The following is a 15,044-nucleotide window of genomic DNA, read 5'->3' as shown; positions in this document are numbered from 1 at the left end:
CTACAAGAAGGATGTGGATAAATTGGAAAGAGTCCAGCGAAGGGCAACAAAAATAATTAGGGGTCTGGAACACATGACTTATGAGGAGAGGCTGAGGGAACTGGGATTGTTTAGTCTGCGAAAGAGAAGAATGAGGGGGGATTTGATAGCTGCTTTCAACTACCTGAGAGGTGGTTCCAGAGAGGATGGTTCTAGACTACTCTCAGTGGTGGAAGAGGACAGGACAAGGAGTAATGGTTTCAAGTTACAGTGGGGGAGGTTTAGGTTGGATATTAGGAAAAACTTTTTCACTAGGAGGGTGGTGAAACACTGGAATGCGTTGCCTAGGGAGGTGGTGGAATCTCCTTCCTTAGAAGTTTTTAAGGTCAGGCTTGACAAAGTCCTGGCTGGGATGATTTAATTGGGGATGGGTCCTGCTTTTGAGCAGGGGGTTGGACTAGATGACCTCCTGAGGTCCCTTCCAACCCTGATATTCTATGATTCTATGATCCTATGATTTAATAAAAACATACTCTCTGAAAGATAACCAATCTTTATTTGTCTCCTACACACAGTGGTTGCTGCTGGAATTAATACACTGTGGCAATCTGATCATTTCTGTGTACAAATCACAGTCAGGAATCATCAAAATTTTCATGCAAGGCAGCAAGTTAATAAAGCATGGTAGAGTGGTGTATAGAAAGACACATTACTGGAGCTCATTGTCAAAATGGTGCCTCAAAGAGTCCCTGATTCTAATAACCCCCCCACTGTGGCCCTCTAATAGCGCTGGTATCTGGCTGCTCAAAATCAGCCACCAGGCATTCCACCCCCACGCTCCATCCCAGGGGAAACTTTTCACCCTTAGCCTCACAAATATTATGGCGCGCACAGCAGGCTGCTATGACCATGGGAATATTTTCCTCACTTTTGTCTAACCTGCCCTAAAGGCAGCGCCAGAGTGCTTTTAATCTGCCAAAGGCACATTCTACAGTCATTCTGCACCTGCTCAGCCTATTGTTGAAGCACTCCTTTTGGCTTTCCAGGTTTCCTGGGTAAGACTTCATATGCCATGGGAGTATGGTGTATGCTGGGTCTCCCAGGATCACTATGGACATTTCAAAACCCCCCATTGGAATCTTCTGGTCTGGAAAGAAAGTTCCCGCTTGCAGCTTTCTGTACAGGCCAATGTTTCTGAAGATGCATGTGTCATGCACCTTCCCGGACAACCTCACATTGATGTCAGTGAAATGCCCACGGTGATCCACAAGCACCTTCAACAACATAGAGAGGTACCCCTTTTTATTGATGTACTCCATCCCAAGTTGGTCCAGGGCCAAAATTGGGATATGTGTGCTATCTATTGCTCCGCCGCAGTTAGGGATTCCCATTGCTGCAAAACCATCCACTATTTCACACACATTGCCAAAAGTCACAGTCCTCAGTAGCAGGATGCGATTAACAACTCTGCACACTTGTGTTAACACAGCCCCAATGGTCGACTTCGCGACTCCAAACTGATTTGTGACTGATCAGTAGCTCTCTGGAGTTGCTAGCTTCCACACAGCAATTACCAGCGAGAAGGCAGCTCTCATTTTGATGTCCTTGCACCACAGTGCTGGGGTGAACCACACACAGTTCCAGGAAGGTGACTTTCTGTATCTGAAAATTCTGCAGCCACCACTTGTCATCCCAGACTTGCATAACAATGCGATCTCACTTCTCAGTGCTTGTTTCCCAAGCCAAAAAGCAATGGTCCACCATGTGTAGCTGCTCTGTGAATGCCAAAAGTGATCTGGTGTTTCTTTTCACACAGTATGTCAGGCACCCCTGATTCCTGTTCAGATTGGGTGCTCATAATATATTGCATGGCCAGCCATGACATGTTCATAACAGTGACCACAACAGTAGAGAGCAGTGCAGGATCCATCTTTTCAGACAGAGATGGTGGGCACACAGTAAACAGGGGTCGTTGAAAAATGCCGTGAAATGCAGTTAGAAGCCCATGGAATGATGGGGTAGAAAAAAATGCATCATGGGATGTTGAGCCTGCTCCCATAATGCCCTGCAATCCATGCCACCTTCCCACAACTCCTAGCTGCAGGAGGTGGCAAGTAGCACAGTGGGATAGCTACCTCCAGTGCACTGCTCTGTCAATGCTAAAGCACCAGCTGTGGATGCACTCTTCCAACAGAAGGAGCGTTGCCTGAACATGCAGAAGTGATGTAATTATACCGGTTTTTGATTGTCAGCATAACTTGCATTTGACAATACTCTGTAGTGTAGACAAGGTCCAATTATCACAGCTCCAAGCTATGCCACTTTATACTGGCTAAGAATCTGGTCCGAAGTTTCTAGCTGTTGTAGCTGTGAGGAAAACATTCCAGATGTAAATCTTTTACCACCTGATTATGCAAACAGCCCGATATAACTGCTCCAGGAGAGGTGGGAACTACTGTCTCTATAGTAGGGTTAACATCAAAGCCTAAAAATGACACTTGAAATGATAACATTGCTAACAATTTCCCAGTTGATCATTATAGCAGAAACATTCAGCTAATGTAGATATTCATCATACTTGGATGAAATGGCAGATATTGGGTCGGGGGAAATGGGAAGGCTAGTGGTTGTCAAGAGTTCCTGGGGAAGGAGAACTAGGAGTTGAAGCCCCTCCATAGTTTCCGGTCACCTATGTCCCAACCTACAAAGGGAAGGAAAAAATAAGATGCAGCCTCTCTTCAGTGTGAAAAGCTGCCAACAGCTGCCTGCATGTTAAAAACATAAACTGAGTCTCACACCTTCTTGGATACCAAATATCCATCACTGCACTGCCAAACGTCCCGCTCTCTGCTGAAAACTACACTGCAAATAGGCCTGATCAGTAGCAAACACTGTGGCATGTTGAAAAGTTATGGCAGCATAAATAAAATAAACTGAATTTACCGGCAAAATAAATCATACAAAGGGACACTGCACTGGTTGTATGATTGAATTGGATTAAGTGTGAAAACAAAGCTTCCATTTTACCTGAATCTGCCATAGAATTCAGTACCAGAGTAGCACAGACAGAAAAGGACCAAGGGCAATTTGAGCAAGCTCCTGATGGACAATGGGGAAAGCTCTTTCATGCACTGCACACGGCATAGTAACAGCACAGGATCCAAGTTTCTAAAATTAAATTGGCTTTTTATTAAAAAAACTATTTACAGAGATGCTGAAACTGCAGCTAGCATTCCAGCCACATGCACCCAGACTGACTTCCGGATACCTCTGCCTGCAACCTCTGCTCCTCCCTCCAACTTCCATGCAAGGTTGCTACAAAAGCTGATATTTATTGACATCATTACAAAATATTTATATTAACAACTATGTGTTTGATTATGTCCCTTTCCCCCACCCTTTGTATATTGTTCATCTTCTTAGACAATAAGCTGTCTGGGGCAGGAACTGCATCTGCATAGCACAATGGGACCCCAATCCCAGTTAGGGCTTATAGATGCTCCTGTAATAAAAAAACATAATAATAAACAACAGAGATAGGATACTGGGCTAGATGGGTCAATGGTCTGCCTGGCATGGCATAAAGGTCGGACAAAATGACCATCACCGGCCATTCAATGGTCGGGTGTGGGCAGCAGCTGGAGTAGCTGAAGAGCTGGACCAATGACCATCTGACCTGCTAAACCAGGAAGCAGGATGCAGAGATTAGAGGGGCCTGTAGTTTGCTCCCCTGCGCTCTAGCGATTGCACAATGTGTCCCCCAGGAGGGCACCGAGGTCCCCTCCTCATGACTGGGTCAGTCCGGGCCCTGGCTTGGCTCCCCAGGGGGCTGTCCCGCCACATCCTGCCAGGCCTAGGTGACGCGTAGGGAGGCCTGTAGGGTCAAGTTCCCCCCCCCCCGCCATTTCTGCTTGGCCCGCCGGGGGGAGGGAGGGGCTCTGTGCTGTGCCTGCCCCCCGGCCCGTTCCTGGCAGCCGGGGCGGGGGCCGAGCGAGCCCGAGCCCGACCCCTTCTCCCCCCTGCACGTTTCCGGCTCCCTCGGCCCCGGGCGGAGCGGAACCCCGCGCCGGGCCCTCTCCGGCACCAGCGCCACGAGTCGGCGGCGCGGCCAGGCCAGAGCGCGCCCGGCGCGGGGCTAGGCAGGGACGTGACGTCGCTGCGCCGCGAGCCTGGGCAGGATCAGGGGAGTCCCTGCAACTGAGGGGGGGGCGGGAGGGCGCAGCCTGCAACAACCCGCCCGCCCCACCGCAGAGGTAGACCCGATTCGCTCCTCGCTCGGGGATTGGGGGAGCCCTGGTCACCTGATACAGATTCCATATGTCAATCAACCCCTTCGGCCCGCCCAGGAAAGGCGATTGGCCAGCCCACCGGAAGTCACCTGGTCGGTAACTAGGAGGCTGCCGCGGCGCGGGACGATCTGCTGGCACCGGTGTTGCGGTTGTCACGTGCGCGCTGCACCCAAGAGAGGTGGGTGCACGGGGGGGGGGGCTCAAAGGGGCCGCAGGGCAGGTGCCTGGAGAGGAACCACGTTGGTCCTCCGGGAGCCGTCTATGTATCCCGCCATGCTTTGCGGCACCATAGGGTCCACTTCCCTTCTCTCCCCCCCCCTGGTGGGCCACGCGCGGGCCCGTTAGCCCCCTGGGCACGGAGAGCGGGCGGCTCTGCTGGGCCGCTGCCCCAGGGGCGGTGGGGGCGCTGCGCGAGCCCTACTGTCGCGCGCGGGGGGGCGAGCACAGCCCGCGCGGACGCTGCGCCGCGCCGCTCTCCGGGCCCAGGGCGAGCCTGGCCGCGCGGCCGAAGCCAGTGCCGGGGCGGGGAGCGGGCGCGCGGGAGCAGCGCGCAGTGACCGGCCCGGGCGGGAGCCGCTGGTCGCTGCCTAAGGGGGAAAGGCCTCGGGACCGCGATGGTAGTCTGGATGTGTCCCTCGGTCCGTTTGTTGATTACCCCTGGAGGAACTAATCCAGACTGATTTTCCTATCCCCCTTCCATGCTACTCAGTTTTTGTCCGAGTCCCTTTCTACAAATGTGGCGTTTCTACAAATGTGGCAAGAAGCCCAGAACTGTTAACTACCTAACATTGGGGCACATGCGCATCTGGCATATTGTAATTAAGGATCAATTTGTGTTAACTACAGTGTCTAATTTAGGGATTTGTAATGTGCCGATCACCTTAATAGCTATTACAAATTCCTTTTTAAAAAAAAAACAAATGATTTGCCTTTGTTTGTTCCTGTATGTGGGGGATTGTATTTTTAGTGGGGAGGGATTAGACAGTGTGGGTTCAAAGGGTTGCTCCTGAGTTTGTATGAATGAATGCCATTTCTTCCCCCCAACTCACAATTGAAGATCACTTTTTTGTGACAGTGGGCAGGTGGCATCTTTTGACAGTGGCCTAACCTGTCCTTTAAGCAGGTAGTGGAGTGGTGCAGAATCTTCTGGATGAGCTAAGAACCAAAGTTCCCTTCAATCATGCTCTCTCAGGAGCCCTTCCTTTCACTTCCAGCAGGGGGGACACATCCTCAGTTACGCTTGAGCTTGTCTTGTGGATGTGCTCTCAGCAATTATGTTGATCCCTTTCTCAGCTCTCTTATTGGGTAGTGCTTAGAAGCCCAGTTGCTAGGCCCTGTGCATGCATATAAAGAAGAGATAATCTTTGTCCCAAAGAACTCATGATTATAAAGGATTGAGCTGGAGACTTGAATGGAAAAATAGAAAGTTACCATTTGGGGTTTACTGGGTAGGACAGCTAGCAAAGTGAATCTAAAAGATCATTTTGCTGCATAGCTGAATCATTTGAGTATTTTATTGAACCTGCCAGATTTTATAGACATTCCATGCGAATGAAGTGTCTATGCTGCAGGGACTGAACGATTTCCCACACACCTCACCCAACTGTTATGAGCTGTTAAAGGCCCACCCCTGATCTGAAAGGGTCCTTCTGTTTTTAGGGTTTATCTACACTACAGAGCCTTGGCCTGCATAGGGGGTTCTCCTGGCATAGCTCCACCACCTCCCCAAGCAACATTAGTTATGCCAACGGAAGCATGCTTCTGTCAGCATAGTTGCTTGCATACTGGGGGATTTACCGGCATAGCTATATCGGCTAGTTGTGTGTGATTTTTATTTCCCCCCCACTCCTAGCCAACATAGCTATGCTGGCAAAACTTTGTAGTGTAGACCAGACTTTATTGGCCCTCTGCTCTCTTTCTACAGGGACACTTGCTACTAGCCGCCATGTTTGTTCTAGTGGAGATGATGGATACGGTACGGATTCCTCCGTGGCAGTTTGAAATGAAGCTCAATGACTCCATTGCTGAAGAACTAAATAAGAAGTTAGCTAACAAGGTAAAGCTTAGAGCACTGAACATGTGAACCAGACTTTTATGCAGCTGTGGGTGACAGCGTAAGTAGCAAAAAATTAAATTCAGACTGGTTTGGATATGAGGACCATTACAAAGACTGAAAACTACCTAAGGGACCATCTACAAAGGGTAATGATCAAAAATATTGAGTTGGAGAAGGTGATGGCTCTGGCGTTACTTCATGTGATCTCAAATTATGTAGAACAAGGAGGGTAAAGAGCACAGTAATGATATTCCGAGGGAATACTGAACTGAGAAGGATGCCAAATGGGGCAGAGAAATAATGAAGGGAACTTAGAGTAGTTGGCAGGAGTAGGAAGTAGCAATAGGAGACTCAGCCTGGAAAAATGCAGATTTACACGTCTTGGCTGGACAAATGCCTTGAAGGCAGTAATGTTGAAAGAAACCATGGGGTGATAGGTTTCAGAGCAGCAGCCGTGTTAGTCTGTATCCGCAAAAAGAAAAGGAGGACTTGTGGCACCTTAGTCTCTAAGGTGCCACAAGTACTCCTGTTCTTTTCATGGGGTGATAGTATCTCACTGCTGTGCACTAAGCACTTGAAATGTGATCTGGCAACGAAAAAGCTGATGAGATTTGGCACAGCATATAAAAAGGCATCATAACACAGACCAGAGAGATCACAACCCCTCATATATAGAAATACTGGGACTATGATTAGATTGCAGCATTCAGTTCTACACAGGTAACTGATAAACTGGAGGGAGTTCAGAGAAGAGCAACAAGAATGATTGCGCGCTCTGAAGAGTGACTTATGTGGAAAGATTATTAAAGACATCTCAGTTGGCCACCAGTGACTTGAGATGCGATGATGTCTACAAGTGTTTGAACAGCAAAGAAAGAGAGGGAATGTTCAGGGTCTTTTGTGGGTCGGGAAATTAGCAGGATAAAACTAAACAGAACTGAACATCAGAAAAGATTTCTGATAGGCTGAGGAGCAATCTCCTAAAGGAATGGCAGAAGCCCCATTGTCGGGACACTTAATACACTATAGCGAATCATCTTCCACTGACTGGGATGAATGGGCAAGTTGGGACCTACTAGGTCTCTTCTGTTTGTAATTTGGATTGCGAGGCAGTCCCGGGCCCATAGGGTATACTGACATCTTCAGTATTTTCATTATTCTGAAAAAACCTATGCTCCCTCTGACCTGAGTATCAACTGATGGGCCTAGAGTTAATGATGGGTGCACCCTGATGGAGGGGAAAGGCTTTCTTCACCTGCGCTAACAATCTTCGTGACTTCTGAATGAAGCATGTCTCTTACAGAAAGGGCATGACTACCCAGCAAGGGGCGTTTCTGGCCTTTGGAAGAGCTAGTTCTGGAAATGCTGTATTAATCATCCGGGTGGTGGTGTTTATCTAAGCCACTCATAGGGCTCACTTCTCCCATTTTCCCATCTTTGGCAACAACCTAAAAGGCTCAGGTTGCAGCAGTGCTGTTTCTGGAGTAGGTCAACACGTGCCCTCTGATACCTCTGAGAGAGCCAGAGGGGTCCCTAGAAGGTAATGATGGGTGTGCACTGTCTTTTCCTCACAAGAGCTGAGGCTTGCACCTCTACAGTGCTCTGATCTGATGCACCTGGATCTCTTGTCCAGTTCCTCCTATGGCAGCTCATCTGGTTGGCCATTTGCATGAGCTTCCTGCTTAAAAACTTGTGTTTGAGAGTGGTGTGGGGGCAGAGATTTGCAGAGATTTACAACTCCAGGGATTTATTGCTCATTGGCTTTTCTCTGAACAGGTTGTGTATAATGTTGGCCTCTGCATCTGTCTGTATGACATCACAAAGCTGGAAGACTCGTACATATTTCCTGGGGATGGTGCATCGCACACTAAAGGTCTGCTACTGCTTTTCCTAAGTTGTGTGGGTCTCAGGATTCTTTCAGGTCTCTAATTATACTAGGCAGGTTGCAGGAATGGTTCAAGCCTCACAACCTTAACTCTACCCAGGTAGAGGTCCCAAGAGGAACATCACCTGTCCCTGTCAAAAGCTGTTGTTTTCTGTGTGCTCACCGCAACTTTAAATTGGCTCACCTGTTCATACGCTCCAACAGACCTTCTCTATGCTCTGAGCAGCACCACTGCTGTGGGAACTACTTGCTGCTAGTTGGACAACTATGTGTAGGGAGGCATCCAACTCCATTGCCTCCTCTTGTGATTTGCCTGAGGGACTCCTCACGGTGGAGATCCAAGGGGGCGAAGTGAAGGTTATGTTGTGTGGGAAGTATGGCCTTAATTGCATTTCCTGGCTTTCTTATGTTTGAGGGTTCTTTCTTGTAGTGCTAACATTTGTTCAGGGGGTCCTTAGCACCACACTTCCTTGTTCTGCAACATTTGCATTTTGAGAACTTAAACTCTCCCATACTGGAAGGGCAAGAGGTTGAGCACCTGCAACCTCAATTCTGTATTAAAGGCTTTTTTTGCCTGTGGAATAGTTAAGCCAATTCACCTGTGTCCCAGAATAGCCACTGGAGTGGGCTTTACCCCCTACCCTTCCACTGGACAGAGAAAACTAATTCAGTATCTGTCCCTGAGTATTGGGTAGCCTGCAGTAGAAACTGTATACGACTCTTGGGCATGTGTTAAGCTGTAGAATTTATCATGCTTCTGAGCACCACTCACCACCACTATCCTGCTTCCTGCATCTCAGCCACTCCTTAAGGTAAATACCATCTATTACAGAAAGCATCTGCAGTGCCCCTCTGACACCCATAGTGTCCCAGTAGCCAGGCGGGTTCCTAATCGGTAACAAAGGGTTGAGACATCAAAATGTTTGTGGTGAGAAAAGTGACACTGTCTAAAATTGGCCTTTCCAGATGTGTGTCCACCTCTGTTCCCATCACCACAGTCTTATCCGTTTAACTTACACTGGAGAAAGACTTGGTTTGGTTAGTATCAGCCCTGCAGAAGAGCAAAGCTGGGTTACGTTCTGCTTTGCCAATCATCGGAATACCCAGCCAGGGTTTTGGATTCCAGGAGCTTTATTGTGGGGGGTGACCTAAGAAGCAGAAAGAGAATCCGTCTGAGCAGGTAATCCCCACCCTGGCCGCTTTGCTTGTATATTATATCTCTGACCATCCCTTCCTCTAGTTTTTTAATTCATAAGGTTGTTGGGACAAGCACCTGTCTCTTTGTGTTGATTGTCTATCATACTTACAGTGCTCCCACAATCTAATATATAGTAATAAATATTGGTATAGAGATTGCTGGGGGAGCCTATCTGAAATTCTGTGATAACTTGAATTCTCTCTGTTGGTTGTAACTACTTTGGAGCAACTTCTCCCATCCCTTCCTGGGCTGGAGAAACACCTTTTATAAAAATAAGTAAATAAATAAAAGGCAGCTTCAAAGATAATATTTTGAAGTCCACTTCTGGAATCAAAGTGGGAATTTGTCTAAAATTGAGCCTCACGAACATCTATCCTATGTAGCATTGCTGTGCATTGTCATACAACTATTGCCTTCCACCTCCGTGGCAGCTGCTTTTCAGTGGTTAAGTGCGTTATTTAGGCAGTGTGGGCTAGTGGCTTAGGCACGGGACTGGGACTCAGGAGACTTGGGTTCTGTTCCTAGCTCTGTCACTGGCCTGCTTCGGCAAGTCACTTCCAAGCTCTGTGCCTCAGTTTCCCCTTCTGTAAAGTGGGGATAATGATACTGACCTTTGGGAAGTGCACTGAGATCTACTGATAGGAGCTTGGTGGTATTATTTATTTGCGCTGTAGTAATGCCCAACAGGAGGAGCAGGATCCCATTCTACTAGGCAGAAAGAAGTAGTCTCTGCTCTGAGAAGTTTCCAGTCCAATACAAAAAATAACAAGCAAGCTTGGCAAACAATAGGCTGGTGAGTGTTACAGTAACAAGGTTGTGCAATTACTTAGACCAGTTATATGCACACCACTATTGTGGGAGTTTGATTGTGCTCCTGATATCGTTGGCATGGGATGAAAGCTGCTGAAGAAATATCAGATACAAGATTTGGAGGGTGTGGGGTAGATTTTTTTTTTTTATTTTTAAATGGCTGTCACCCAGAGGAAATTAAGTATGTGACTCTCTCAGACCTAGCATCTTTGCTTCTTTCCAGTGCATTTCCGGTATGTGGTATTCCATCCCTTTCTGGACGAGATTCTGATCGGGGAGATTAAAGGCTGCAGTCAGGATGGAGTTCATGGTAAATTGCAACTTCTAATACTAGGGATACCATAGCTGTTGGGCATTGTGTTGAATCCAGCACCCTAGGCTATGAGATTGGTTTGGTTTGAGATACAGAGATGTTCAACCCCAAGTCATTATTTCTGTTTGGCTTGGGTCAATAGTAACTAAGGCTGTGTCTACACTTGCAGAGTTTTTTCGCTGACAGTATTGTTAGTGATAGAAGAGCACTAAAAGAAAAGTGTTGGTTTGTGTTCACATTGTTTTCCACAGGCATCAGAGTGTGTTTACATATGCAGCACTTGCATTGCAGATGAGAGGAGTGCACTGTGGTAGCTGTCCCACTATGCACTGCTTCGGGACACAAAGCAAATCATTGTTGTGGAAGGAGTGGATGTGTGTGTATGACAGCTGTCAGAAGCAACCAGTCCTGGGGGAGGGGGAGACCCCGACCTCATGCGTTACAGCGCTAAAACTTGCTGCGCTCAGGGGTGTGTTTTTTTCACACCCCTGAGCGAGAATATTGCAGCGCTGTAAATTGCCAGTGTAGACAAGCCCTTAGTTAAATTGCTAGTTTCAGACTTGGGGCAGGCTGTGGGCCCTCTTGCTTGCGAGTTTTGCCCAGACCCACAAACCACCTTTATTCAGTCCCATAGGTGCACATTTCAGAAGAGCTTGGATCCACTAGTTTGTGCAGGTGGACAAGCTCATCGGTAGATGGAGGCATAGGTTTGCTTTGTCAGTTCATTTAGCATGGCTTCTAAGAGTCATTTGGTTAAAGGGGTATAGTATAAGCGTAAATCACATTGGTCGGAATTCTCTTGCTTTCTGTGATTATGTGCAGCACCTGTGACCCCTCCCTGCATCAAAAGTTAGTGAAAATTTTGTTTACTTTGTGGATTTGACAGTAATCAGTTTATGGTCAGGGTGTCACTCTCCTTTCTTGTTGTGAGGGACCTTCTCACAGCAACTGAGAGAGAGAAACACTTAAAAGAACAGAGGAGTGGGACTGCGGAGCTATAGATCTGCTAGGGGGACTTAAGCAGGCATAACAGCTGATACACTGTACTTCACACTGGGAAAAAAAAAAAAAGACCATGTTATACCGCTTTAATATACTCCGTCACTGATGGCAAGATCCTTTTCTTCCTAATTTGATTCTTTGCTTTGCAGTTTCTCTTGGTTTCTTCGATGACATTGTCATCCCTCCAGAGTCCCTGCAGCAGCCAGCTAAGTTGTATCCTCTAACCGTCTGTCACATTGACTTCTTTTTTTTTAAATAAAGGAGGGAAGTGGCTACAGTTCTTTCTTGTCACCTGAAACCTTGCATGCCCCATACTGTACTATAAAGAGGCTCAGGGGCAGCAGCTAGAGTATCATGCTTAGTCCAGAGTCCCATGCCGTCAGCTGTCCGAGTTAGACAGCTAATCCCTTTCAGGTCACACCAAGTGGGTCTTGTAGGGTTACTCTGCCACCTGTTAGAGATTAATGGCAAAGTCACCTGAACAGCTGGGGGGGTTTTCTACAGCAGAGACATTCTCCAGTCTTGTAACTTGCCTCCATCAGTGGCCAATTCTCCTGCCCTACATGGATGCACTTGGCCAGTTGGTTACATGGTGGGAGAATTCTTTTTTGACTCCATCCCAGGTGATATCTTATGCCTTGAAGCTTGTGCACTTGAAGCTTGTGCTGCTGTAAAGCTAAGCTAAAAGGACCTGGGTTTTAGAGCTGCTTGGAGAAGTGCGGTGCAGTTTGAGAAACGTGTGAAGAGGGTGAATCCTGGGATTCAAACCACAGTCCTCCTGCTCTGAGGGCTCTCGGTCTGTTGAGTGAGAGAAAACCACTGGATTCTCATGATGTGTTTTACTGCCTTGACTTGAGCTGGCCAGCGATGAAGCAGAGCAGGTCTGGGTGTGGGAGTACGAGACAGAAGAAGGGGCTCATGACCTGTATATGGACACGGGGGAGGAGATCCGCTTCCGGATAGTGGATGAGAGCTTTGTTGACACATCCCCTACAGGTCCAAGCTCCACAGAGGCCTCCACCTCTGGCGCCACAGAGGAGGTGCAGAAGAAGGAGGCACCCTACACTCTGGTGGTAACTATGTATAATTCCTACAGAACCATAGATGTGCATGGCATTTTAAAGAGACAGTGCCTCTTCCCCAAGTAGCGTACCGTCTAAATTAGAGATAACACAGTGAAGGATGACAAAGGTTGAGGATGAGGTTACTGAGATCAACTTTATTAAATATGTATCTGGTGTCTTTGTCAGTGTAATAAACATTGGGATGAAGTTCTGAGGAGGGGGCTGAAGGCAGTGAGTGAGGTTGCCTGGTGCACAGGGAATAGCAGTGCACCTAGTGCTGCACAATAGCCTTGTGCCAAACCGGTTCTCCCCCAAAAGAACTTCTGATCTAAAGGCTTGTGCACGGTGGAAAGGCAAGACTCTAAATTAGTGCTGGTGCTCCTTTAAACTGCACCTTCCGAGTGATGGAGTGGGGTATTTGTGTGTGGGCAGTGGGTACTTTGCCTTCAAGTGATGCTCTGGCCAACATCTGAAATAGTATTGATCAGGTCTGGAGGAAGCCGGACTTCTGAGGGTCATTGTGAGACAGGGAGGAAAGGAGGATTCCAGTAGATAACTCAGATATTCCCCCTCCTATGAATCATCCCATCCTTCTTCCCCCCCCCCCCCCCCCCCCCACAGTTGACTGCTAAGTTGGATCAAACATTCACTCCTATCTACTTGCCTCTGAATCTTTTTAAATTCTCATCTCATTCTTTTTCCTTCTTTCTGGACAGGGATCCATCAGTGAACCTGGCCTGGGCCTCCTCTCATGGTGGACAAACAGTTAGCAGCAGTCAGAACTTGCTCTGCATGGACCCTACAGGATGGATGCTTTCAAGGATTGCAGGAGCCAGCTGGTGCCCTGCTCCCCTCCAGGCAGTGGACAAGAAAGCAGGGCTTCCATGTTCCTGTAATTGCTCCCCACCAGGTTGAGCTGGCAACTGCCAAGAAATACCTCCGTTAGAACTGTACAAGTAAAACTACAGACACAAGGGCTGCCCTGTTACATGAGCCCAGCAGCCACAAACCCATCTGGGACTTTGACATCCTGGAAAGCAGAGCAAAATTGGGTTCAAATGCCAAAGAGAGTCTCTGCGGTCTTGAAAAAGAGCAGTCTAAGTTGTTACAGTGGCAGGACAGGTGGTGCTGTCTGGCCAGAAGAAACTGGTAATTTCCTACCGCACCCAGTCTCCTGGCTTGAGACATGTAGTGAGAAGTGTAAGCAAAGGCCTGTCTCTCCTTTAGTGGAAGTGTTCATATCTCCTTGGCACAAAACAAGGAGGTGCTGCTGTCTTAACATGAGAGAAAACTGTAAAGTATGGGAAAGGGATATGCTGGCTCTTAAGCCATTGTAAACCCTGGTGATGAAAGGATGGGGAAGGCTTTGAGAGCTGGGGCAAGGATGGGAATCCAGCCCATAGAGGAGGATTCACTTCACTGTACAAGGGAGCTGGAGTTCCATTACATGAATTGCTATGACGATGGAAGGGTGTCAGCTTACTAGGAAGCAATTTAGCTGCTGTTTCTAATCCTTTGCTGTCCTCTGAAAACAAGCACCTGCTACAGTGCTGAAGTGAGATGCTGTAATACGGTGGATGGGCTGTGGTCTTATGCAAAACAAGCTCAGGCTTGGCTGAAATGTTCACTTAATTTTAGAAGCAAGGCCATATGACTGAGTAAAGCTGTATTTCCACTCCCTTAGGGGGTGGGAAGCCTGGTTTTAATATTAGATGAATAAATGTTATTACTGGCTGTACACAACCCAGCTTCCTGTCTATCAGGAAAAGACAAACCCAGGTTCCTGCAGTTTGGGATCCTTACTCCATCTCAATGCAGATACTTTCTGGCTTCTACTCTGAGGAGCAGTATTAAACATGCAGGAACCAAACTCAATTACTTTTGCTGACAGCAGTGAAAGGAAAGCAGGGAACAAAAAGTTAGTGGGAGTCTGTGCAGGGCTGTGATGTGTTTTGCATGATTAAATACCAGCCATTTTGGGGGGCTAGAATTTCATTGGATGGTGGTTCTGCTGACCTCAACCATGAAAGCAAAGCTTAAGTCACTGGAACCTTTCCTACAATATAATTACAGCCCCTTACTTCTAAGCTTGGCTACTGCTGGTTCATAGATTAATCAAAAGGAAGTCTAGAATTCATCTTCTCACCCCCATCTGAACCCATAAAGTCCCCTCTGTGCTGTCACCAGCTTCTCTAATGAAGTATAGCAACACTGACCAAACATTGCTCTGTGAGTGTGATTCTAACAGGGCTGCTAATGGGAAAGAAAGGTATGGTATTTTACAGAACGTTATAACTTGGAGCACAGTTTTGAGCATGTTCTAGGAATAGGCTTCAAGGAGAAGAGGATGCTCTTCACACAAACTTATCTCTTTGGCTATGTGAAAACTATGGATTCCAAGCAGCTGAAGTCTGACCAATAAAAACTACTGCAGGTGTCTGTCTCATA

At 47.5% G+C, this 15,044-nt stretch overlaps 1 protein-coding gene and 1 long non-coding RNA gene across 4 annotated transcripts; one reads left to right on the top strand and one right to left on the bottom strand.

The window, feature by feature from the left end:
* Window positions 1-516: 516 nt before the first annotated feature.
* LOC142070526 (uncharacterized) lies at window positions 517-4,072 on the bottom strand. Its single transcript, XR_012666386.1, has 2 exons — window positions 3,377-4,072; window positions 517-2,680 (listed from the first exon to the last, which is right to left on the bottom strand). It is a non-coding gene; the product is annotated as an uncharacterized LOC142070526 (long non-coding RNA).
* Window positions 4,073-4,195: 123 nt separating this feature from the next.
* Window positions 4,196-15,044, top strand: POLR3H (RNA polymerase III subunit H). 3 transcript variants are annotated; one of them, XM_048835184.2, is made up of 7 exons: window positions 4,196-4,446; window positions 6,193-6,324; window positions 8,101-8,197; window positions 10,441-10,527; window positions 11,682-11,745; window positions 12,398-12,605; window positions 13,313-15,044. In XM_048835184.2, exons 2-7 carry the CDS (start codon window positions 6,214-6,216, stop codon window positions 13,364-13,366), a joined length of 621 nt encoding a protein of 206 aa, XP_048691141.1. In that variant the 5' UTR covers window positions 4,196-4,446; window positions 6,193-6,213; the 3' UTR covers window positions 13,367-15,044. The 3 variants fall into 3 exon arrangements, with proteins under 3 accessions (XP_048691141.1, XP_048691135.1, XP_048691129.1); XM_048835178.2 differs by lacking the exon at window positions 4,196-4,446 and adding an exon at window positions 4,756-4,906; XM_048835172.2 differs by lacking the exon at window positions 4,196-4,446 and adding an exon at window positions 4,923-5,083.

This window comes from Caretta caretta, chromosome 1, assembly GCF_965140235.1.
Source record: "Caretta caretta isolate rCarCar2 chromosome 1, rCarCar1.hap1, whole genome shotgun sequence".
Lineage (NCBI taxonomy): Eukaryota > Metazoa > Chordata > Testudines > Cheloniidae > Caretta > Caretta caretta.
Note: the sequence above shows the minus strand (reverse complement) of the source record. Positions and strands in the feature narration are given on the sequence as shown.

Bases quoted from the DNA above. Each gene is read 5' to 3' on its own strand.
- POLR3H (XM_048835172.2), top strand. From the start codon at position 4,967: ATGCTACTCAGTTTTTGTCCGAGTCCCTTTCTACAAATGTGGCGTTTC. The intron at 6,325-8,100 runs GTAAAGCTTAGA...TTCTCTGAACAG, and splicing joins ATAAGAAGTTAGCTAACAAG to GTTGTGTATAATGTTGGCCT. The intron at 8,198-10,440 runs GTCTGCTACTGC...GCTTCTTTCCAG, and splicing joins TGGTGCATCGCACACTAAAG to TGCATTTCCGGTATGTGGTA.